Consider the following 22,652-nt stretch of genomic DNA (forward strand, 5'->3'; position numbering starts at 1 on the left):
AGTGAAGTTGGTAGTGGAGTAAGGGTTCTACTTTAAATGTGAGTGGAATAGTGTGGATCCTACTATTAAAAATGGATGTGGCATATTTTTTGTGGACGGACGAAAAATGAAATTGTGGCATATCTTTGGTGGACGGAGGGAGTAATAAAAATGAATTCTTTTTTTGTATGTTTGTGGTTAATGCTCCCTGAGGTACTGAGATTGAATCTATCATCATGTGGTTTTTAAATTTCTTATATTTATTTAGTATATAATTTATATAAAAAAAATAAGTATGGTTTTCATTAATAACATATTCTTTTAATATTTATTAAAATTTGTGTTATCAACAATTATATACACATTTATAGGATGAAGGGAGAATATACTTGTTACCTCAAAAAGTTCAAATTAGCTGTTAACAAGAAGACCACCTCTTATTACAATGGAGTCTTGTAAATCAAGCACGTGATATGTATGTGAGAGGCTCGTTAAATATTAGACTTTTATAATGATCTCAAATAGCTGTTGCACACGAAATAAATTAATAAGAGCATCCACAATGGTGGTGTCTTAGAGGGGTGTCTTAGGAGTGGGCCCCACCTAAGACACACCTCTCTCCAATGCATTGTGTCTTAGGTGAGTGCTTAGATCCCCATTTTCACAAAATTTATATTTCTACACTTTTATTTTTAAAATTCAAATTTCATTAAAATTAAAATTCTACATTACAATAATTTAAATTAAATTAAAAACATAATTAAAATACGCTAATAAAAAAAAAAAAACATAATTTCCTAATTTAAATGGAGCAAACCCCATCATTGGAACCCTCGATCCGCCTTGTTGCTCCATGTATTCATCGAATTCACGATCCATCTTTGTAAATGTAGAAGAGAGAATTTTTTTGGGGAGAGAATTGTAGTTGAAGGTGTTGGTGAATTTGAAAGAATGGAAGGAAGAGTAGTATTTATAGAAGGAGAAAAAAGAAAAAAAAAATAAAAAATCAAAATTTACAACGGTCGTTTTTTTTTTTTTTTTAAAAAAAAAAGAAGAAAATTTGGAAACGGTCGAATTCATTCAAAATAGCCGATTTTTGAATTTTTTTTTTTTAAATTAGGCGCGGACGCGCCATCTCATCTCCTCTCTCGCCTCGTGCCGTAGCCTCGACCCCGCCTCGCATCTGGGCGCCCCTCCAGCGCGCGGCCGCCTCCTTCGCCCCGGGTCGACACCTCCCTCGACATGGCCGCTGTGGATGCTCTAATGTCTTTTAATTCTTGGAGGCCTAAAAATTGAATTTAAATAATACACTATTCATCCAAGTCCCCGCAAGATTCTTTTATGGGAACACTTTGGAAATCCCCCCTTTTCAATTATCGTGTTAATTTTATTATTTTGAAATATGACAAGTAGAGATAATGGATATATCGTTGTTGATTTCAATGTCAGAGAAAGAAAAAAAAAATTGCAAGCAGACAACAAAAATATTCACTCACGCAAACTCCAAGCTGTGTTGACCGTTGGATCAATCTATGGATCTGTTAATGACGTCGGATGTCTATCCCAAACTTATTGAAGCCCAAAAAATTTTGTGCATGTAAATTTATTCACGTTTTCTATTTTTCTTTTTTAAATAAATAAATAAATGAAACAGAAAAGGAGAGGACCAAACACGCCTTTATCTCCGCCGCCGGCCTATTATCTGAATCATGTTAGGAAATAATCCTCATTTTAAAGGAGGAGAGAGAGAGAGAGAGAGAGAAGAGAGAGAAATTTCCTGTTGTGGATTTCAAGATAACAGGTGTGGGCACAATTTCCTGTGATAGTCAATATCTTGCCGAGTATGTGTTTCTATGCGCGAAAATATCTGATGCTGTGATTTGCGTAAATTATTGCTCATTTTCTGATTCAGCACCAAAATTAGGGACTTTTTTTGCTGTTATCGGATTTGTCCAGGTTATTTCTGTTGATTCATATTGTTTTCTATTTGAAGGAAATGAAAATCAGATTTGTGTTATTTGAACCTAAGGTTTGTGTGTGTGTGTGTGTGTGTGTGTGTGTTATTTCCTCTTCCTAAGAGCGGTCAGTGTTTGAATTTCAGCTGGTTTAGCTACGAGCTTAGTTCTATTTAATTGTCTTTTGAAATTTGGGGCAAAAAAATGTTGAATAAGTAGCTTATGTGTGAGGTTGATGAAATACTAATATGTACTCATTACTAAATAGCTCATCAAACTTGATGTTTCTGCTTAAGTTTTACTCTGAGTTAGAAGGTGTTGGCTGTGGAGTTGGATCATGTGATTTTCTTGTTTCTGATTACACTAGACAGCACCATATAGTTTTCAAAATTAGTTCGTATCAAACTCATATGTTATTCTAGGTTAAAGAGGAACTGTACAAGATTCATTCGGAGGTTAAATTGAGCTGCTTTCGAGCTCGAGCTTTTGTAGAAGTAATGTTTTGGCTGAAATTACTCGAAATGAATTCCGGTGACTACCTGATGTATGAAGTTATTGATTGCTAGATTGCAGCTACGAATCGCTTTATTGTTTCTTTAGTATTGTTATGGTGCTTTATCCATTTTGTGAGCATGAATTTGGGTTGGAGCAGTTAGTTGTGTGTTACTTGCTCCATATCTTGGTATTCTCTGTTATATTGCTAAAGTTGAATATAACACTAAACAGTCTGTAACTTATAGTTAAGTTCAAGATTTTCGTTGATTGATTTGGCATCTTGAATTTTCAGGCTCAACAAAATAAAACATGAGTTCACTGGATGTTGCCAGAGCAGAGCTTGCTCTTGCTGTTTTATATCTGAACAAAGCCGAAGCAAGGGACAAGATATGCAGGGCAATACAATATGGTTCAAAATTCTTGAGTAATGGAGAGCCTGGAACAGCACAGAATGTTGACAAAACGACTAGCTTGGCTCGAAAAGTTTTTCGATTGTTCAAGGTCAGTTCGTCCTATAAGTTCTGTTAGGATTTCATTTCTGTAAATTTATACAGTTTTCTCTGTTGATATATGTTTAGCTTGTGTGCTTTCTATTATGTTTATAACCTTGACAAATTTCCAATATCTATCTATTTTACAGTTCATCAATGATCTCCATGGTCTCGTTAGTCCAAATGCTCCAGGAACTCCACTTCCTCTGATTTTGTTGGGAAAGGTAGTAATTCTTCTACTATAGAGATCTCAACCTACTTTTTATCTTTTCATAACTTACCTTTTCTTTTTTGTGTCTATTTTAGTCGAAAAATGCACTCTTGTCCACTTTCTTGTTTTTGGATCAAATTGTGTGGCTGGGTAGGACCGGCATCTATAAGGTATGTCTTAAAACTTGCCTAGTTCGACAGAGTTGGTGAAACGGTCACGGATGTAAGTAGAAAATTTTACCATGCAGAACAAAGAGCGCACTGAATTGATTGGAAGGCTATCTCTGTTCTGCTGGCTGGGTTCTTCCGTCTGCACCACCCTGGTCGAGGTATGTTGTTGACCTCTTCGTTGCCCGGCTTCAACTTGACATTTATTTTGATAAGTTTTTAGGTTTATCAATACTCGATGTGCTTGTTTGTCTCTTCAGATTGGGGAAATTGGAAGGCTGTCCGGATCAATGAAAAAGTTAGAAAAAGAGCTGAAGAACACCAACAAATATAAGGTCTGCTTTTGAGACACGTAGTGAAATTAATATGGCAGTTTCAGGCTTGAATTCTTGTTGTTGATATTCCCTGTTGTGTTTCATTCTTCTTGGTTGCGTCTCCACTGCAGAATGAACAATACCGAACTAAGCTTCAACAATCAAATGAAAGATCACTCGCTCTCGTCAAAGCTGGCATGGACATAGTCGTTGCCGTTGGTTTGCTTCAACTCTCACCCAAGAAAGTGAACGCTCGTGTAACTGGTGCTTTTGGATTCGCGAGCTCTCTCATCTCCTGCTACCAGGTAATTATCTGCCTCTGCATGAACTTTTTCAAGTGTATAATGAAAATCTAATCTAAATTTATGTTTAACCCCTTAACTTGATTCCATTGTTATTACATTGTGATGTTTGTTTTTGAGCATTTTTGGTGATAAATCCCATTTTTGTTGGACAGTTGCTCCCATCACCACAGAAGACAAAGACTACTTGAAGGGTGGTTTTGGTTATAAGTTTGTCATAAACTTTGAATCATATGTAGGTGTAAGAATTGGGGCAATTTGTTTACAAAGGGCATGATTGTAATTCCATAATGCTCCCAGTGTTCACTTTGTTGCAAACCGGTGTATGAATAATGTATGCATTAACCTATTCTGGTTAGACCAATGAAATTCTTGATGATGATGATGATGATGATGGAATTGGACTCGAACAATATTTTGACCCAATATTCACATTTATTCAGAATAACTGTCACTTATATATATATGGAGGAAACTTGCAATGAATCAATATTTTCATTTTCCTTTTCATTTGAATATTAAAATCTCTCTCTATATATATAGGTAAAGTAATTCTTTTTCCAATCTAAATGTGTATAAAACTTTAGGAAATAAACTATACTCTCTCTGTCCACCAAAAATAGTTCTAGAAGGGGACGACACATGTTTTAATGAAAACCGTTTAGTTTAGTGTTAATAATAATAATTAATTATATTGTGAGTGGAGAAATGGGCCCACCATGTGATAGAAAGTTTCTAAAAGTGGAAAGTGATTAATTTTTGCGGACATCCCAAAATAGCAAAAAGAAATTTTTTTGTAGACGAAGTAAGTATTATACAGTGATGTATTGTCACCAATCCGCAGCTCCACCAAATGCTAAGGTGCTGAAAGACTAATCCTCTAATTCTTGTCCCAGAATTTTGGTGTCTTATTTTCAGTATTAACTTAATGAAAGTTATTACTTATAAACATAATAGCCAATTATTTTATAATCAACCCTAACAAATTATAATAATTGAAATCAATATATTTACAAATTGTAAATTGGGGAGAAATATGAGATTAAAAAAAAAAACTTAATAATGGCACACCAAAAGGTTGGATAGATGAAGATGATCCAAAGTTGTAAGACTAAAATTATCAGTAGACTGTAAATATATTGGGCCTTGAGCCCATAGTTATGGACCTGTAATTAATCTTCTGGTCCAAATTTCATTAGCCAATAATTATGCATCGCATAATTTTCTTTGTAATTTGATACTATATTGCTAATCAAAACCGAGTTTGGATGAGTTCTTATTATTATGTTGATTTAAGTGAATAAACCAAATCTAAAGCACATTGACTTTATACGTAATAATTTATTAATTCTATACTACCTTAGTCAAGCTCACATGTTATTAGACAAATTTATTTATTTATTTAGAATCCCTAAATACTCGTACGATTTAAACAAAATTTCCCACAACCAAGTCTTTAATGTCAGCCTGCAAAACCCACTAATATATTAAATTGTGCGTAAAAATTATAATGATCGAATTCAGTTTGTGGCCGAAAGAGGATTTTGCTGACTCGGATCCACATATCATAAAACTTGTTGATAATGCAAATTTGGCAATTAGTGAATGGATTATTGTTATATTTAAATCACACAAAAGTGAAGACTCGTAATTAATTAAGTTGCTTTTACCATTTTTAATTACAAAGCTACAAGCCGACCCACCCGACATCATTATACTAGATTTGTTTTTTTTTTTGTTTTTTTTGTAGCTTTACATTTTTTTAATGGAGTGTCAAATGATAATTTCATTAAATTTAGTAATAATTATATGTATCCTTAATTGTACATGTTAAGCATATAGGTTTCTCATGGGCAAGCTGGTGCCTCAGCACAATACTCCTGGGAAATACCTCCAAAACTCTCTCTCTCTCTCTCATGTATATAATTAGGTGTCAATGATTCATAAATTATGTGTAGTTATAGTTAGTTATAAATTGGGTATAACTATTTGTAATTTATTTGAATATATCCAAATGCTATGCGGGTGCCTGTGTGATCATAATGTTTTGGAGCAATTATTAGATAAAGTTGTTTAGTGATTGATAATAATAATAATAATAATAGTAGTAGTAGTAGTAGTCGTCATCGACATTTTCTGTCCTAGTTCAAGGAAAAGGTGTATTATTGAAAATGATACTAAGAATTTATGGATAACGAGACATACATAGTAAAAAGTGATAACAAAATTATGCTTAAAAAATGATTTAAAACTAGTCACCTCATTATATCTGCCTTTAAATCTTTTTTATTTCACTCAATGTCTGTTATCTGTAGACAAATTTAGTTATATTTGTTGGAGTGGCCTTTAGAAACACCAAAAGATATAGATATGTATACTTATATATAGTGATTGTCACGATCAGTCCTCTTTATAATTATTACCTAATTCAATTACGATTTTCATCAATAAATATGTGTTAGGTGGGGCTGAGATTTCTTCGGTAAAAACACTTTAATGAACATTTAATCTTTTTGGCTCTTATCTTTAATCTTCACTATTTTAGTTTTATAGTAATAAATAAATTATAAAACGTTTGATTTTCAATTGGGTCCATAGCTCAGTGGTAGAGCAATTGACTGCAGATCAATAGGTCACCGGTTCGAACCCGGTTGGGCCCTTGTTATGTTGAATTTTTTTCCTCTTTTTTTAATAAAATCATTTATTTTAGTTCACCTTTTAAAAAAAAAATCATCAATCCTTTTATATTACTATTCTCCAAATAAAAAAATAAAAATAAAAAATCTTCAAACCCCTTTTTTATAATATTACTATACTCCAATAAAAAAATTCACTGTTGGTCTTTTTTCCCCCTCTTTTTTAATAAAATCATTTATTTTAGTTCACATTTTTTTTGATAAAATCATCAATCCTTTTTATATTACTATTCTCCAAAAAAAGATCTCGTTTTCTTATTTTTATAGAATCTTCAAACCCCTTTTTTTATAATATTACTATACTCCAATAAAAAATCACTGTTGGTCTTTTTTTCTTTTTCATAAATTCTTCAAGCGTGTTATTGTTCTCCAATAAAAAAAATTCACATTTATTTTTATAAAATCTTCAATCTTTTTATGTTACTATTCTCCAACAAAAATTCACATTTAAGTGGTTGAATAAATAAATTACGTTATTTTTTAATGAATTTTGAGGGAGATTAAGATCAATAGAAAGAACAACAACATAAAAAGTTGAGTTAAGTAGTAAAAACAGCGCCAACGTTTATAGCAATAAATAAATAGATTTCTAACGTGATATTTGTGCAACTTAATGCTTAATATTCATGAATAGGGAGCAAATAATTTTCCGTCAAACAGATGAACTTATTTATTTCAATTTGTGAACGTTAAAAATCAAGTTGCATAAACTATAATGTTTAAAAATTATTTATTTATTGCCGTAAACATTAGAATTGTTGTTGCTGGGTCACCCTAAAAAGATTTAAATATATTTGTGAAATGATATACACAAATACTATATTGTTTTACTATTCTCTGTAGGCCTAATTTACCCACCGCTGGATATCATATGTGGGCATATGGTGACGTGGAATTTAAGGGCCACCATTCCTCAAATAATTCATATTGAATTTAATCCAACAACATGATATTCTATTGCCTGTTTGCAGCCAAGTGGATCGCCACTTTTGGAAAAATTTATTACCAAGTGTCATTATGTAAGCCAACTAGGCATATGTCACTTCAAAGTCTAATTTATAGACGAACGCTTAATTGAACTAATAATTTTTTGTGACAATAGACACTTGTAGCCAAAAGCATATAGTTTATGACTTTGGTAGCCACCACTTTTAAAGAATGACTTTGGGGGTCAAAATGGAATGAAAAGACAATCTCACCCTTACTAATTGCTAAATAAAAATAAAGAAAAATTGAATTTACTCCTCACCCACCCCTCTTCATCTTCTCTCTCTCTCTTTCCATGGCTTCCATTACTCTTTCCATGGCTTCCATTAATGAAACTACCGATCTTATTCTTCATCGTATCTTTGATTTTCGTAGGTTAAGATGGTTCGTACAGCTAAATTAATGTGATAATAAATGCTAATGTAAGGTAGGTTGGTGAAGAAATAGATGAAAAGTGGATTTGTGTTCTTCTTCCTCATTCTTTTCTTTTTTGGTGGAAACCCACGAAAATTTTCCCCAAAAAAATAGCGATTTTGTTATTTGAAAACACTTGGGTCGGACGAAATTCTTTGGGCATTCTGATTGTATTTAGGTATGTATGTTAAATTCATGGCAAATGTATCAATTGTATGTCTTATTTTTCGATTTTAGTGAGCGGTGAACAGTAATTTTGCAGAACACAGTTGTATTTGTAAATGACACAGTTTAAAATATATTGATATCAAATTCATGATTTTTTGTTTTGTAATGAAAAATTTTAGTTTATTCACGTCTAAGACCACATTGAGTGTGAAAAATATAAAATAAATGGTTGATTTTGAGGACACAGTTTGGGAGCTATGAATGTGTTCTTAGCTACACAGTTGGGAACTCAACTGTTCTTAACTACACAGTTAGAAACACAGTTGCATCCACAATAAAAAAAATGTTGTGCATTGTTATTAATTATTTGAATTTGTTAATTAATTATTATTTGATTTTGTTAATATATTCATTAACAAATTATTTGAATTACAAGCTCGTAAAAATCTTAATAATTTATTATTAAAAATTAATAAATATTTAATTTTATTAAATTAGCTAGTTAATTAAGTGACTAATCAAGTATGTTATTTATTTTTTTATTAATTAAGTTAAATTGTATAATTTAAGTGATTAATTAAGCTCATTTTTATTGAATATAATGCCTATTAATTGAAATTGCATACTTAATTTCACTTAATTGCATAGGAATTACTAAAACATGCCCCGTTTGTGGCCGACTGTGTACGTAGTTGTGCACTGTCATCGTGCACCGTAGAACTCTTGCTATTGTCCCAATTTGAAGGACTTCGGGCATCGGAAATTTGGATTTTTAATCTCCTATGTTAAATTCAAGGGTTAACACATCAAATCGAATACTTGTTTTTAATCAAACACGTCTCAATTACTACGATGCTATTATATGCACTCTAACACGTACTCTTAGTGTACTTAACTCTCATGCGATATATGTCCAATGTGTTTGAGGGGGTAAAGGAATTGAACACTATTGTCTCGTTTTTATTGAATATAATGCCTATTGATTGAAATTGCATACTTAATTTCACTTAATTGCATCGGAATTACTAAAACATGCCCCGTTTGGGGCAAAATGTGTACGTAGTTGTTAAAATGTGCACGTAGTTGTGCACTGTCACCGTGCACCGTAGAACTCTTGCTATTTTCCCGATTTGAAGGACATGTGGCATCGAAAATTTGGATTTTGTATCTCCTACGTCAAATTCAAGTAATAACATATCAAATGGAATACTTGTTTTTTATCAAACACGTCTCAATTACTACGATGCTATCATATGTACTCTAACACGTACTCTTAGTATACTTAACTCTCATGCGATATATGCCCAATATGTTTGAGGGGGTAATGAAATTGAACACTATTGTCTCGTTTTTATTGAATATAATGCCTATTGATTGAAATTGCATACTTAATTTCACTTAATTGCATCGGAATTACTAAAACATGCCCCGTTTGGGGCAAAATGTGTACGTAGTTGTTAAACTGTGCACGTAGTTGTGCACTGTCACCGTGCACCGTAGAACTCTTGCTATTTTTCCGATTTGAAGGACATGGGGCATCGAAAATTTGGATTTTGTATCTCCTACGTCAAATTCAAGTAATAACACATCAAATGGAATACTTGTTTTTTATCAAACACGTCTCAATTTTTACGATACTATCATATGTACTCTAACACGTACTCTTAGTATACTTAACTCTCATGCGATATATGCCCAATATGTTTGAGGGGGTAATGGAATTGAACACTATTGTCTCGGTTTTATTGAATATAATGTCTATTGATTGAAATTGCATATTTAATTTCACTTAATTGCATCGGAATTACTAAAACATGCCCCGTTTGGGGCCAAATGTGTACGTAGTTGTTAAACTGTGCACGTAGTTGTGCACTGTCACCGTGCACCGTAGAACTCTTGCTATTTTCCCGATTTGAAGGACATGGGGCATCGGAAATTTGGATTTTGTATCTCCTACGTCAAATTCAAGTAATAACACATCAAATGGAATACTTGTTTTTTATCAAACACGTCTCAATTACTATGATGCTATTATATGCACTCTAACACGTACTGTTAGTGTACTTAACTCTCATGCGATATATGTCTAATGTGTTTGAGGGGGTAATGGAATTGAACACTATTGACTCATTTTTATTGAATATAATGCCTATTGATTGAAATTGCATACTTAATTTCACTTAATTGCATCGGAATTACTAAAACATGCCCCGTTTGGGGCAAACTGTGTACGTAGTTGTTAAACTGTGCACGTAGTTGTGCACTGTCACCGTGCACCGTAGAACTCTTGCTATTGTCCCGATTTGAAGGACTTCGGGCATCGGAAATTTGGATTTTTAATCTCCTATGTTAAATTCAAGGGTTAACACATCAAATCGAATACTTGTTTTTAATCAAACACGTCTCAATAACTACGATGCTATTATATGCACTCTAACACGTACTCTTAGTGTACTTAACTCTCATGCGATATATGTCCAATGTGTTTGAGGGGGTAATGGAATTGAACACTATTGACTCATTTTTATTGAATATAATGTCTATTAATTGAAATTGCATACTTAATTTCACTTAATTGCATATGAATTACTAAATCATGCCCCGTTTGTGGTTGACTGTGTATTCCCCGATTCACTGTGTACGTAGTTGTGCACTGTCGATGTGCACCGTAGAACTCTTACTATTTTCCCGATTTGAAGGACTTCGGGCATCGGAAATTTGGATTTTTAATCTCCTATGTCAAATTCAAGACATAACACATCAAATGGAATACTTGTTTTTATCAAACACGTATCAATTACTACGATGCTATCATATGTACTCTAACACGTACTCTTAGTATACTTAACTCTCATGCGATATATGTCCAATGTGTTTGAGGGGGTAATGGAATTGAACACTATTGACTCATTTTTATTGAATATAATGTCTATTGATTGAAATTGCATACTTAATTTCACTTAATTGCATAGGAATTACTAAAACATGCCCCGTTTGGGGCCCACTGTGTACGTAGTTGTTAAACTGTGTACGTAGTTGTGCACTGTCATCGTGCACCGTAGAACTCTTGCTATTTTCCCGATTTCAAGGGCATGGGGCATCGGAAATTTGGATTTTTAATCTCCTATGTCAAATTCAAGACATAACACATCAAATGGAATACTTATTTTTTATCAAACACGTATCAATTACTACGATGCTATCATATGTACTCTAACACGTACTCTTAGTATACTTAACTCTCATGCGATATATGTCCAATATGTTTGAGGGGGTAATGGAATTGAACACTATTGACTCATTTTTATTGAATATAATGCCTATTGATTGAAATTGCATACTTAATTTCACTTAATTGCATAGGAATTACTAAAACATGCCCCGTTTGGGGCCCACTGTGTACGTAGTTGTTAAACTGTGTACGTAGTTGTGCACTGTCATCGTGCACCGTAGAACTCTTGCTATTTTCCCGATTTCAAGGGCATGGGGCATCGGAAATTTGGATTTTTAATCTCCTATGTCAAATTCAAGACATAACACATCAAATGGAATACTTGTTTTTTTTTATCAAACACGTATCAATTACGACGATGCTATCATATGTACTCTAACACGTACTCTTAGTATAATTAACTCTCATGCGATATATGTCCAATATGTTTGAGGGGGTAATGGAATTGAACATTATTGACTTATTTTTATTGAATATAATGCCTATTGATTGAAATTGCATACTTAATTTCACTTAATTGCATAGGAATTACTAAAACATGCCCCGTTTGGGGCCCACTGTGTACGTAGTTGTGCACTGTCATCGTGCACCGTAGAACTCTTGCTATTTTCCCGATTTCAAGGGCATGGGGCATCGGAAATTTGAATTTTTAATCTCCTATGTCAAATTCAAAACATAACACATCAAATGGAATACTTGTTTTTTTATCAAACACGTATCAATTACTACGATTATTATAATAAGTGCACATTTGATGTAATTCAAATGCCTCATTATGGAAAGTGAGACATTTGTAATGAGACGGAGGGAATAATTATTAATATTTTTAATATAAATATAAATTTAGAAAGTTCGTATAAGCTCGATTATGTTCACGAGTCTTAAAGTATTAAATAAATAAATCATAATTGCTAAACAAATAAAATTATGTGTAGATACAATTTTATACTTTTATTACTAAGAAAAATAAATCACAATTGCTAGATTATCACTCTTGATAAAAATCCAGTCAATCTACAGCCAAATCATATGATCGTAGGAGAGTTTTGTTATTATAATTATTTTCTCAATTCCAATTATGTCCTTCAAATTGAATTAAATTACATTTACTTTGCTTTTTATATATATAAAGATCTGTTAATTTCCTCTCTTTTTTCTCTCTCTTCTTCCACCAATTTTTTCATTATTTTTTAATTTTTTCTATATGTTAATTCTTTTATGAACATTATCACATGATTTGATTAAAAAAATGCAATATGCATTTTAAATTTAATATAGTATAAAAATCATGAAAAAATAATTTAAAATGAATAAGTTTTGAAAAAATATCAAAAGTTTCTTATTTTATTTTCTCTCTTTTTAAATTTTTTTATATATGTTTATGTATGGAAATAATTATTTATTTATTTATTAGGCCTTTTTTATAAATTTAAGAGTGTTACGAGTTATAATAAAAGTGGTTGAGTATAGTGAGAAATTATCCAACTCAAAATATAAAAATTATGATTATTTTTTCAAGATGGAAAGAGTATAACATTTAATCCATCTGCAAATATAAAGATTAAATGTTAGAGTTGGAATTTAGAAAATTATAATTAAAATCACTTTATTCAAGTAAAATTAATGTTAGGTTAATACAATTCAAATTTAAATCTAAAATTACCAACTCGAACCGAACTGATTTTGGAAAAAAAGAATAAAAAAATTCAAAATTAAGAATCCAATCGAATTCAATTTTTCAATTTGATTATTATTTGATTTTCAGCATTTTGTTCAACCCTAACTATATATGTACATATATGTGTTACGTTATACGAATTGAAGAGAAAATCCCTTATGCTTTTAACAGGTTCTTAATTATTTGATATTTGTATTATAAATCGGAAAAAAAAAATACGAGTAGTAACGAAATGAAAAAAATTAGAAATGAAAAAATTATTTCCTCCACTAAAATAACAAAACCGACGTATAAGATTTTGATGAACTTTTTGTAGATAAATAAGCAGTGAAATGACGACTTATATAACCACTTGCAAGTAATAATTAGCATGTTGATGTGATGATCTTACATGTGTTGTCCACATATTTATTATGCGTGAATAAAAAGAGATTCAAACAGCAGACAAATATATAATGATATAATTATATTAATTGAGTGTCAAGAAATAATTTTAGTAAAAGTTGACTTTTTCAAAAGGGAGAGAGAGAGAGTTTGGTGAAAGAAAGAGTTTCTTTTTCTTTTATTTTTATTCACTATTTAGTAAGGGTAGTATAGTATTTTCAATAGGTTTTGACCCCTAAAGTCATGGTTTAAAAATGGTGGCTATATAAGTCTCAAACTATATGCTTTTGGTTAGATATGTCTTTCCCCCTAATTTTTTTTGGGCAAATAGCGTCAAAATTCGTATACTTTCCCCGTTTTCGCATATTTCCCCATGACTTTAAAAATTCGCGATAGAATCCTCGACTTTTAATCCCGTTCGCGTTTCTCCCTAAAAAATGACCGGCGATATATAGATATGATGACATGGAGTCCGGAAATCCACGTAGGATTAAATTCCGGCGTATTAAGCGGCGTACTTTTACTTAATAATGTAAAACGTCGTCGTTTTGCCTTTTTTAGGGATTTAAATGTAATCCAACATAGAAAATTAGGGGAAAATTGATTTGTTACTCTAATTAGGGTTATTCTTCTTGGGTTCTTCTTCTTCAGCCAAATCCATGTCTTTCTCGTCATCATCCCGGTGGAGTTTCAGCCACGAGGGCCGAGTTATGTGCAGCCATGGACTCCAAGCTTCAATACCTTGAAGCTTCGAATGAGGAACGAGAGGGAGCTGCGAGCGGCTGGAGTTCGGCAGGCTGAGGGCAGCAGCTAGGGAGCGAGCTTGTGTGGCGTCGGTAGCGGTTGACAGCGACTCGGCTGACCGGGGTGCGCGGAGAGAAGGCGGCAACCGGTGGTGCAGTCCGGCGGCGACGGTAGTGCAGCGCTAGAGGGAGAGAGACAGTGCCAGATGGAGGAGAGAAAAGAGAAGAGGGTGGTTTGTATGTGGCGGTTGGCGGTCTTCGACGGCGGAGGGAGACGGAGGCAGTAGGCTGCCAGAGGAGGAGGGAGGTGGCTGGGCATGGAGAGGGTGTTCGACAAGTTAATTAATTGGAGAGGAAAACGACGACGTTTTCGTTTTATTTAAGTGACTCAGCAATCTTACTTAAATGACTCAGCAAAATAATGCCACATAGGTGACACGTCATTGTAGTTAGTCGCCGGAAACTTCATTAAGGGAAAATTGCGCATCGGATCAAAGGTTGAGGATTCTATCGCGAATTTTTAAAGTCAGGGGAAATATGCGAAAACGGGGAAAGTAGACGGATTTTGACGCTATTTGTCCATTTTTTTTGACAATTTGAAGTGATATTATATAATAAAAAGGCACGAACTTTTATTTTTTGGGACGTCTCACACGATTTTTTTAGTTTTGCATAATAATTTATTATTCGTAATTTTTTTCTTAATATTCTCATGATAACAAAATTCAGCTAAATTATACGACAATCACTTATGATTGGACCTGCATTTCTTCTGCAAAAAGTAATCTTATAAACTCTAATCTATTAATTGATGGTTGAAGATTCTTTCTGGCTGATATTTGTAATCTTGCATAGTATTGAAAAAGAAGAAATTTGATTGGATTTTATCACTGCGAGAACATTAAAAAGAAATTTACAAGTGGTGAATTACCATGCAAAATTAAAAAGTCGTGGAAAACATTCGAAAAAAAAATGAAACTTCATGAATTTACAAGCAATTAACCCTAATAAAAATAATACTCCCTCCGTCCCGCTATTCATGTCCCATTACTTTTCGGCACGGAGATTAAGGAGAAGCAAATTAGGTGAATAAGGAGTGTGGTCCACATGTTTAAGTTTATGATTAAAGGATTGTTAATGTTAGACAATTCCAATGAAAATGAAAAATTCTTAAGTAATTAAAATTCTGAAAATAAAAAATTGAGATTCTAAAAAATTAAAATTCTAAAATGAAACTGAACAAGAACAAAACAGTCGGCGAAAAATTTGCAAGAACAAAAATCTACAGTCAACAACAACAAACCAAACAGATTTCGAACCAATCGAACTCAAACAAATCAAACAGATTTCGAACCAATCGAATTCAAACAAATCAAATAAAATTGGAGAAAATTTCATGAACAAAGAGTGAAAATTTCATGAACTGATTCCTGGTGAATTTCATGAACAGAGAGAGCAAAATTTCAAACAGATCTGGATCGTCTTCTCGCTCAAGCCGCCACCGTTCGCACTCCGCCGCGCCGCGCCGCTGCTAGGGTTTCATTCAGAGGGGTGGACGGTAGATAGACGCAGCTGGAGCGGGCTTTTGATGCGAATCGCGGCAGATCGCCTCGAGCCTCTGCATCGTCTTCTCGGTCAAGCCAACACCGCTTGGACTCAGCCCCGCCCCGCCGCTGCTAGGGTTTCGTTGGAGGGGGTGGCTGGAGTGGGCTATCGGCACGAATCTCTGCGGATCGCCTCGAGCTTCTCCTCGCACAAATCGACGCAACTCGAGAGAGGGTTCGAGATGGAGAGGGCAGACGATGACGTGAGTGGAGGCGGCGGCGGGCCGACGGTGGAGAGAGGGTTCGAGATGGAGAGGGCAGACGATGACGTGAGTGGAGGCGGCGGCGGGCCGACGGTGGAGAGAGGGTTCGAGATGGAGAGGGCAGACGACGAGGTGAATGAAGATTGAAGACTAGTAATTTGAGAGAGAGAGAGACAATTGCAGAGAGAGAGTGTGTTTCAGTGTGAAATTGTTTTAGGTGGTGTAATTAGGGGTTTATTAATTTATTAATTGACCCCTAATTCTTTCCCAAATAGGAAACGGGACATTATCGGTGGGACAACCCAAAAAGGAAAATGGAACTTGAATAGCGGGACGGAGGGAGTAAATTATACTTCTTTCGTCCATAATATCGTTGCGGCAGTTACTAATTTGTAAACGACACGAGTTTTAAAAAAATGGTGGATAGTAATAATAGTGGGTATTGTTGTGAGTGGAGTTGAATATCACTATTATTGTGAGTGAAGTTTGTAGATCCTACTTGCAATAAATGAAAGTGACAAAAATATTATAGACGAACCAAAACAACAAAAGTGACAACAATATTGTGAACGAATAACTTATAAATTGTTAGACAGACCAAATTATTTAGAAACTTATTTTGTTAAACATTTTTTAAAAGAGTTTATAAACTAGTACTATTAAATAATTTATAAATTGTTTTAAAGAACATATACATATACTAATATTCAGCCAAAATTGATCCTTCCCTTCCCATCACCTCTCTTTCTACAGCCCTTTTCTCTCACCGGAAAATGGGAGCCAACGCCTCTTCTATCTCGCTACAGCGGACCGAGCTCGACGACATACCGGAATCCTGCATTGCTCTTGTTCTCTCCTACTTGGACCCGCCGGAGATCGCCAAGCTCGCCGGAGTCAACCGCGCTTTCCGCGCAGCGTCGTCGGCCGACTTCATCTGGATTCCTAAATTGCCCTCCACTTCACCCTATCTCATCTCCAAATTGTGCGATCGAGCAATTGGAGGCAGCTGCAGGAAAGACATTTACGCCTCGCTGTGCCGCCACACCACGCTTGATGGCGGGACTAAGGTTCGTATATCGATTGATTATATTTTGACCTAATTTTCTTCAACTTCTCGGTTTAATTTGATCGTGAGATTCTTCTTATTTTGTGGAATTAGGAAGTTTGGATTGATAAGAGAACCGGAGGGGTTTGCTTGGCTATTTCTTCCAAGGCGATGGCGATTACTGGAATCGATGATCGGAGGTATTGGAATCACATTCCAACTCATGAATCTAGGTAAGTTTTTGCAGTGCTGTGATGATAGATGCTTATTTTTATGCATAAAATTGAAGCTGCAGATTCTAAATGAATTTCAAAAGCTGGATATCTAATCAGCTCCAAATCCCCTGTCTGCATGAAATTTCCATATTCATAACCTAAATCCTTGTACTTGCCTAGGCAAAAAAAATGTCTTAATGTTTTCTTTTTGAATGTTATTCTTTGATTGATGATGTAGATTTGAGACAGTTGCATGCCTTGAGCAAATCTGGTGGCTTGAAGTGGACGGAGAAGTCGAGTTCCGATATCCGCGGGGAACTTACAGTCTCTTCTTCAGGCTGAAGCTGGGAAGAGTTGGTAAGCAGAGGCTAAGCCGCGTGCACGGATGGGATACGAAACCTGCGCAGTTTCAGTTGAAGACGCACGACGGCCAGCATGCAGCCTCCCGCTGCACGCTGGGGAGCTTGGGAAACTGGGTGCACTACCACGTCGGAGATTTCGTCGTTGAGGATCCTAATGCGTTCACGACGATCAACTTCTCCTTGACGCAGATCGACTGCACACACACCAAAGGTGGTCTGTGTGTGGATTCTGTGTTGATATGCCCAACTAGTGTAGGAAAAGAGTTGCTGTATAGAGGATGAAGCTTCTAAGTTAGCAATCATAACAAGAAGCAGAGTCTTGCTTGTAAACGCACCTCTGTGTATAATTTTGAGGTATCAGTTTCTTGCTATCATTCTGTATTGGTTGATCTAAACATCTGAGATGACCTCTATGACATGATCATTTGAAGAGCTAATTTCTACCTCTGCCGTCGCCGGAGGAGAAGAGGGGCGGTCGGGTTTGAAACAGCGGCGGATTGTTGAGCAGGCATTGGCTTTGAAGTCTGCAACCCTTTGATGAAGAGATCTTTTGTTGTGCAGATGAAGGGCCTGCGAAACAAGAAAGCATGTCACTGTTACAAAACCCGTGATGGCGAAGAGGACGGAGAAGCTTTGCAACGACACTCGGGCAAGGGAGCTGCTTCCGTCGGGACCCACACACTCCGGCTCGGGCAAGTGCCGTTTCTCGATCTCGCGAATCGTGCCGTTTTCCGTCAGTTGAACTATGGCTTTAGAGATATCAGCCACCGCAGGGAAAGCTTTGGGGAAAGCCTGCCATTCACAAACAATGATGCTACGGCGGTGCATACAGATAAAAGTGACTATTCTCATGAAGAAAAGTGACACTTTTTTTTGCACCCTCTTAACTAAAAGGTGACATTATCCTAAAGAAAAATGGTGCATATAGATAAAAGTGACAATTATCATGAAGAAAAATGATATTTTTTTGTGTACCCTCTAACTAAAAAGTGACGATTATCCTAAAGAAGAACGGTGAATATAGATAAAAGTGACAATTATCATGAAGAAAAATGACATTTTTTTTGTACCCTCCAACTAAAAAGTGACGATTATCCTAAAGAAAAACGACAACTATAGTATAGTAGTATATGTGTTGAAAAGAAATGCACTTACAAAGGCGAATCCGTCTGTGCGATAGACAGGGTTGATCATCTTGTACTTGCCACACGCTTGAGATAGTATGGCCTTGATATGGGGCATGACGTCGCAAAAGGCCGATGTACCATTGTTTTTGTTTCCCAGGGATAGAGCTTGTTCACAATCTTCCGTAGATGTATGGCTTTTGAGTTTTGCTGGATCAAATCCCAACTGAATCAAGTAAGCTTCAAGAAATGAACCATCTTGGTACCCGACATAGTCTCCTTTGGCGATAAGTTGCTCCACATTCGCTACACTTCCTCGAAGATTGGCTACTGTGAGTCTGGAAGATAAATTGGCAGTGTAGGTTGAGTTAAGCAGATTTGCCACAAGGGCCCATGTCACGAGAATCAGACAAATCAAGATGACTTCAATCCGTTCTCCTGCAAGGAAACGAATACGGATGATAAACGAGGACTAATCAGATCAAACAAAGTAAGAAGCGTAGAGGATGTATCGCCACTCACCGGGAAAGAATGGCAAGAGGTAACTCATGCCAACTTGTTGGCTGAGCGAATCCCTGGAACTTTGTACGACCCTCTTCGCGAGGAACCAAGTTGCCATCGCAGTTGAGATGTAAAGGATAGCAGTGGTTAGCCACAGTTTTATAGTAAGGGGCTGTAAAAATGTTAACACATCATTCACATCCTCATACTTGACGGGAACTATACAGGCAATGCCTCCTTCTGCAAATGGCATAGTGAAATCGGCATAATCAGATCTGTTAGCAGTAATGGTGATATCTCCAAGAGCACCATCGTAATCTTTCTGTCATCACCAAGAAGGTCAAATAAACAAACAAAACCGTGGCCAAAAATATGATAAGAAGGTAACTGACACATATTCACTAGAGAACTCACCTGCAAAGAAACTTGAAACACGAGATCATTGTAGTTCCCAGATCTTGAACCATCGGGCTTGATAAATGGATAGGGGACAAATTCGTATGGTAGAGCATAGGGTAAAGCGTGTATGACAGCATCAAACACCTCTTTGTAGTATCCACTAACTTTTGTTTCATTTGTTTGAAGATCTGTTTGCACTTTCAAAAACTCGTTGAAACCAGGTTTCTTTGGCACTGCAATTCTTAGGTTGTCACCTTTTATAGGATATTCCCAACCTCTCGGTTTTTCTGTTGAGTCTCCAGGCCAAATGATACTCCTAAATTTTGCCTTTGAGGTAGAGAATGGGGTCCAGGTTCCTACAGGCCTCTCTATGCTTTCGACAATATTAACTATCTCATATGATGTCTGCTTCAACTGTCCTTTAACTAGGTTAAATTCTCCGGCAAGTCCTCTGAACCTCGTATCCAACAATGCTTCAAGAAGCTCGGGACCAGTTTCTGAAACTTTGAAAGTGAAAGGGCTAGTGAAGTTGACACTTGTTTCATTCTCAGTTGCACTTGACCTACTAATCCCAACTCTTTCAGCTGCCATACCAAGAGCCCACAAAGTATCGTATGCCCATAGACCAAATATACTTGTTTCATCCTGATTCATATCGCGATTATCTTGCCTCAATCTAGAAGCGAAGGAATGAAGTTCATCAGATTTGGGGATTAGAGGTCTTACACCAAGAACCCCTTGCATGGCCTCAGCAACATCCGAACTGATTGAGCTGAATAGATCCGTCATCCCACTGGTAACGATCCATACATATCCTTCGGTCATCATCCCTAATTCTCTTGCTTTTAGAAAGAGCTTAGTTCCAAGAAACTGAGACATATGCACCACAAAAACTCGAGTCTGCATGGTCATCATTTTGTACAGTTCATTGCTGATAAGTTCGTCGGTGGCTGATCTGGGAAGCACGCTTCTATATGGAACACGAGCATTGACATCTTGGAGCGCATTAGACAGATAAGGCATAATGCCATTGCCAAACTCTGTGTCCTCATATATGACCACGACCTGTGTCCACAGGAGCGCTTTAACAATGGAAGCAATAGCCTGAACTTGATTGGCATCACTCTGAGCTGTCTGAACAAAATAAGGAGTTTGATGAACGAGGGAGGGGCTCGTTGCAGAGAAAGATATAATCGGCACATGAGCCTTATCTCCCAAATCCATCACAAAGTTAACCTGTGCAGACGTTTGAGGACCAATCATGGCATCCACTTTGACATCTCGCAGTAAATGAAGAGCTGCAATGCACAACTAAGAATACATCAAATTACAACGACAAAATGAGAGTATTATGGTGAGTGAAAAGTTGTCTCATACCAGCAGCAGCAGCATCAACGACGCTTCCGTTTGAATCCATTGGATGGAGAACCAGTCTCGTTTTATAGTCTCCGTGAAACGAATAAAAATCAGCCAGCGCCATCGATAAGCATCTCATTCCTATACGCCCCACAGGTGAAGCCATTGAGTTCAAATTAAGAATCACGCCAACATGAAAATCAATAGCTGAAGATTGTGTACTAAAAAGGGGAAGCAAGAGAAATGCCCCAAACAAGTAAAAGGAACACATTGCTTTGAAAGACTTGACAATGATACTTGAATAACATCTACATATATAGCACCTACAATACAATATTCAGAAAATCGAATGACGTAGAAATTAAATAATTAGTACCTGTCAGTTGTTATCTTTACAAAACTTACCATGAATTTTCTCCTTATTTAATATATATGCATGACAGCATGAAGAACAACTGTTCCTTCATGGGACCATTTTCATCTACAAATTCTAAAAGTCTGAACATTTCCATATGGTCCTGCAATTAATCTACATCATTTTCCAAGAACCAAGGCTTACATTTTACATGACAAAATCTTGAAGGCATATTACTATATAGGCACAATCAAGAGTTGACATCATGAACTAAGACTTAGCAATTTTTTTTAACTGTTACATTTTCTTACCTCAAGAATGAGAAATTTGTAGTATGCAACCTAGGACTTTCCCTATCCTCAATGTTTAAGGTTCCCACCATCGCCAAAAGTTCCTAAGTTTCCATCTGCAAGTTTCGAAATGTCAATATAAATAATAAACAGACAAAAATTTAAGCTTGGTGAAAATGCACGGTAGCAAACACTACACGAGAGCTTGATCCAAATATCATGGACTAGAAGCCCACCTCTCAATATCATGCCGTCCATTTCCAGTCACAATTGAATAATAGTCTCCCATGTTATCTACTCGTTCAAAGAAATAATCAACTCATCAAGTATAATTAGAATATACACCAATTTTTTCGAAAAAATAAAAATAAGAATAGACCAAGACTTCCTTCTATCAGTAATAAATTCAAACAGCTGATCTACATCTTTGAACAAGTCAATTTGGAAGCGGAATTTAATTTCAATTTTAAACCCGCGAGCCTTGCCATAATAATAACTGCAGATTGCAATTCAACCCTAAATTGAACATAAATTGCATAATTCAAATGGAAACTTGAAAACTTCCTACGCGTGGAAACATGTAGATCTGCGATATACCTCATTTTATCAGATAGCTCTCCTCCTTGGAATAATTCATCGTGTAAAATATTTACGAAACCCAGTTTCCTTTCAAACAACTGCATGTTAACAATATATACATAGTTTGTGCGGATTTTTTCCGATTTCGTCACCAAGCTCGCAATTTATAGCTTTACATTCGAAATCAACACTTTACCACTCGCTAGTATCATATATCTAAGCATAAATCTTTCTGCTTCATTTCCTCTAGAAGCAGCTTTAGTTTGAGAGTGAGAAAAAAAAAAATGAAATGAAATGAAATGAAATGAAAAAAATAAAAAATAAGCTTCGACATCAGCATGGGTCCAAAATATGCCTTTTGGTGAAAATGTTTTTTCGTTAATGTTAATTTCTTTTTTGAAAA

At 35.5% G+C, this 22,652-nt stretch overlaps 3 protein-coding genes and 1 non-coding gene across 13 annotated transcripts; 3 read left to right on the forward strand and 1 right to left on the reverse strand.

Annotated features, from left to right (window-relative positions):
- Window positions 1–1,595: 1,595 nt before the first annotated feature.
- LOC131020716 (peroxisomal membrane protein 11C-like) lies at window positions 1,596–4,306 on the forward strand. 6 transcript variants are annotated; one of them, XM_057949714.1, is made up of 8 exons: window positions 1,596–1,780; window positions 2,722–2,930; window positions 3,070–3,144; window positions 3,227–3,301; window positions 3,379–3,459; window positions 3,559–3,633; window positions 3,744–3,917; window positions 4,070–4,306. In XM_057949714.1, exons 2-8 carry the CDS (start codon window positions 2,739–2,741, stop codon window positions 4,103–4,105), a joined length of 708 nt encoding a protein of 235 aa, XP_057805697.1. In that variant the 5' UTR covers window positions 1,596–1,780; window positions 2,722–2,738; the 3' UTR covers window positions 4,106–4,306. The 6 variants fall into 6 exon arrangements, with proteins under 6 accessions (XP_057805697.1, XP_057805694.1, XP_057805699.1 ...); XM_057949716.1 differs by having other exon boundaries at window positions 1,618–1,820; XM_057949717.1 differs by having other exon boundaries at window positions 1,694–1,935.
- Window positions 4,307–6,502: 2,196 nt separating this feature from the next.
- TRNAC-GCA (transfer RNA cysteine (anticodon GCA)) lies at window positions 6,503–6,574 on the forward strand. The gene has a single exon. It is a non-coding gene; the product is annotated as a tRNA-Cys (tRNA).
- A 10,168-nt stretch (window positions 6,575–16,742) lies between these two features.
- Window positions 16,743–18,634, forward strand: LOC131020709 (F-box protein PP2-A13-like). 2 transcript variants are annotated; one of them, XR_009100736.1, is made up of 4 exons: window positions 16,743–17,090; window positions 17,183–17,301; window positions 17,522–17,999; window positions 18,207–18,634. XR_009100736.1 is itself a non-coding variant. In XM_057949700.1 (3 exons), the coding sequence occupies exons 1-3, from the start codon at window positions 16,797–16,799 to the stop codon at window positions 17,925–17,927; spliced, it is 819 nt and encodes a 272-aa protein (XP_057805683.1). In that variant the 5' UTR covers window positions 16,743–16,796; the 3' UTR covers window positions 17,928–18,019. The 2 variants fall into 2 exon arrangements, 1 of the variants encoding a protein (XP_057805683.1); XM_057949700.1 differs by lacking the exon at window positions 18,207–18,634 and having other exon boundaries at window positions 17,522–18,019.
- Window positions 17,356–22,652, reverse strand: LOC131020647 (glutamate receptor 2.2-like). 4 transcript variants are annotated; one of them, XM_057949595.1, is made up of 9 exons: window positions 22,268–22,652; window positions 21,907–21,964; window positions 21,692–21,786; window positions 21,431–21,543; window positions 21,047–21,166; window positions 19,685–20,967; window positions 19,292–19,592; window positions 18,801–19,207; window positions 17,356–18,437 (listed from the first exon to the last, which is right to left on the reverse strand). In XM_057949595.1, the coding sequence occupies exons 5-9, from the start codon at window positions 21,162–21,164 to the stop codon at window positions 18,036–18,038; spliced, it is 2,511 nt and encodes an 836-aa protein (XP_057805578.1). In that variant the 5' UTR covers window positions 21,165–21,166; window positions 21,431–21,543; window positions 21,692–21,786; window positions 21,907–21,964; window positions 22,268–22,652; the 3' UTR covers window positions 17,356–18,035. The 4 variants fall into 4 exon arrangements, 3 of the variants coding, with proteins under 3 accessions (XP_057805578.1, XP_057805577.1, XP_057805579.1); XR_009100733.1 differs by lacking the exon at window positions 21,431–21,543 and having other exon boundaries at window positions 17,766–17,912; window positions 17,981–18,437; window positions 22,268–22,539; XM_057949594.1 differs by lacking the exon at window positions 21,431–21,543 and having other exon boundaries at window positions 22,268–22,539.

Source organism: Salvia miltiorrhiza, chromosome 4, assembly GCF_028751815.1.
Source record: "Salvia miltiorrhiza cultivar Shanhuang (shh) chromosome 4, IMPLAD_Smil_shh, whole genome shotgun sequence".
Taxonomy (NCBI): domain Eukaryota; kingdom Viridiplantae; phylum Streptophyta; class Magnoliopsida; order Lamiales; family Lamiaceae; genus Salvia; species Salvia miltiorrhiza.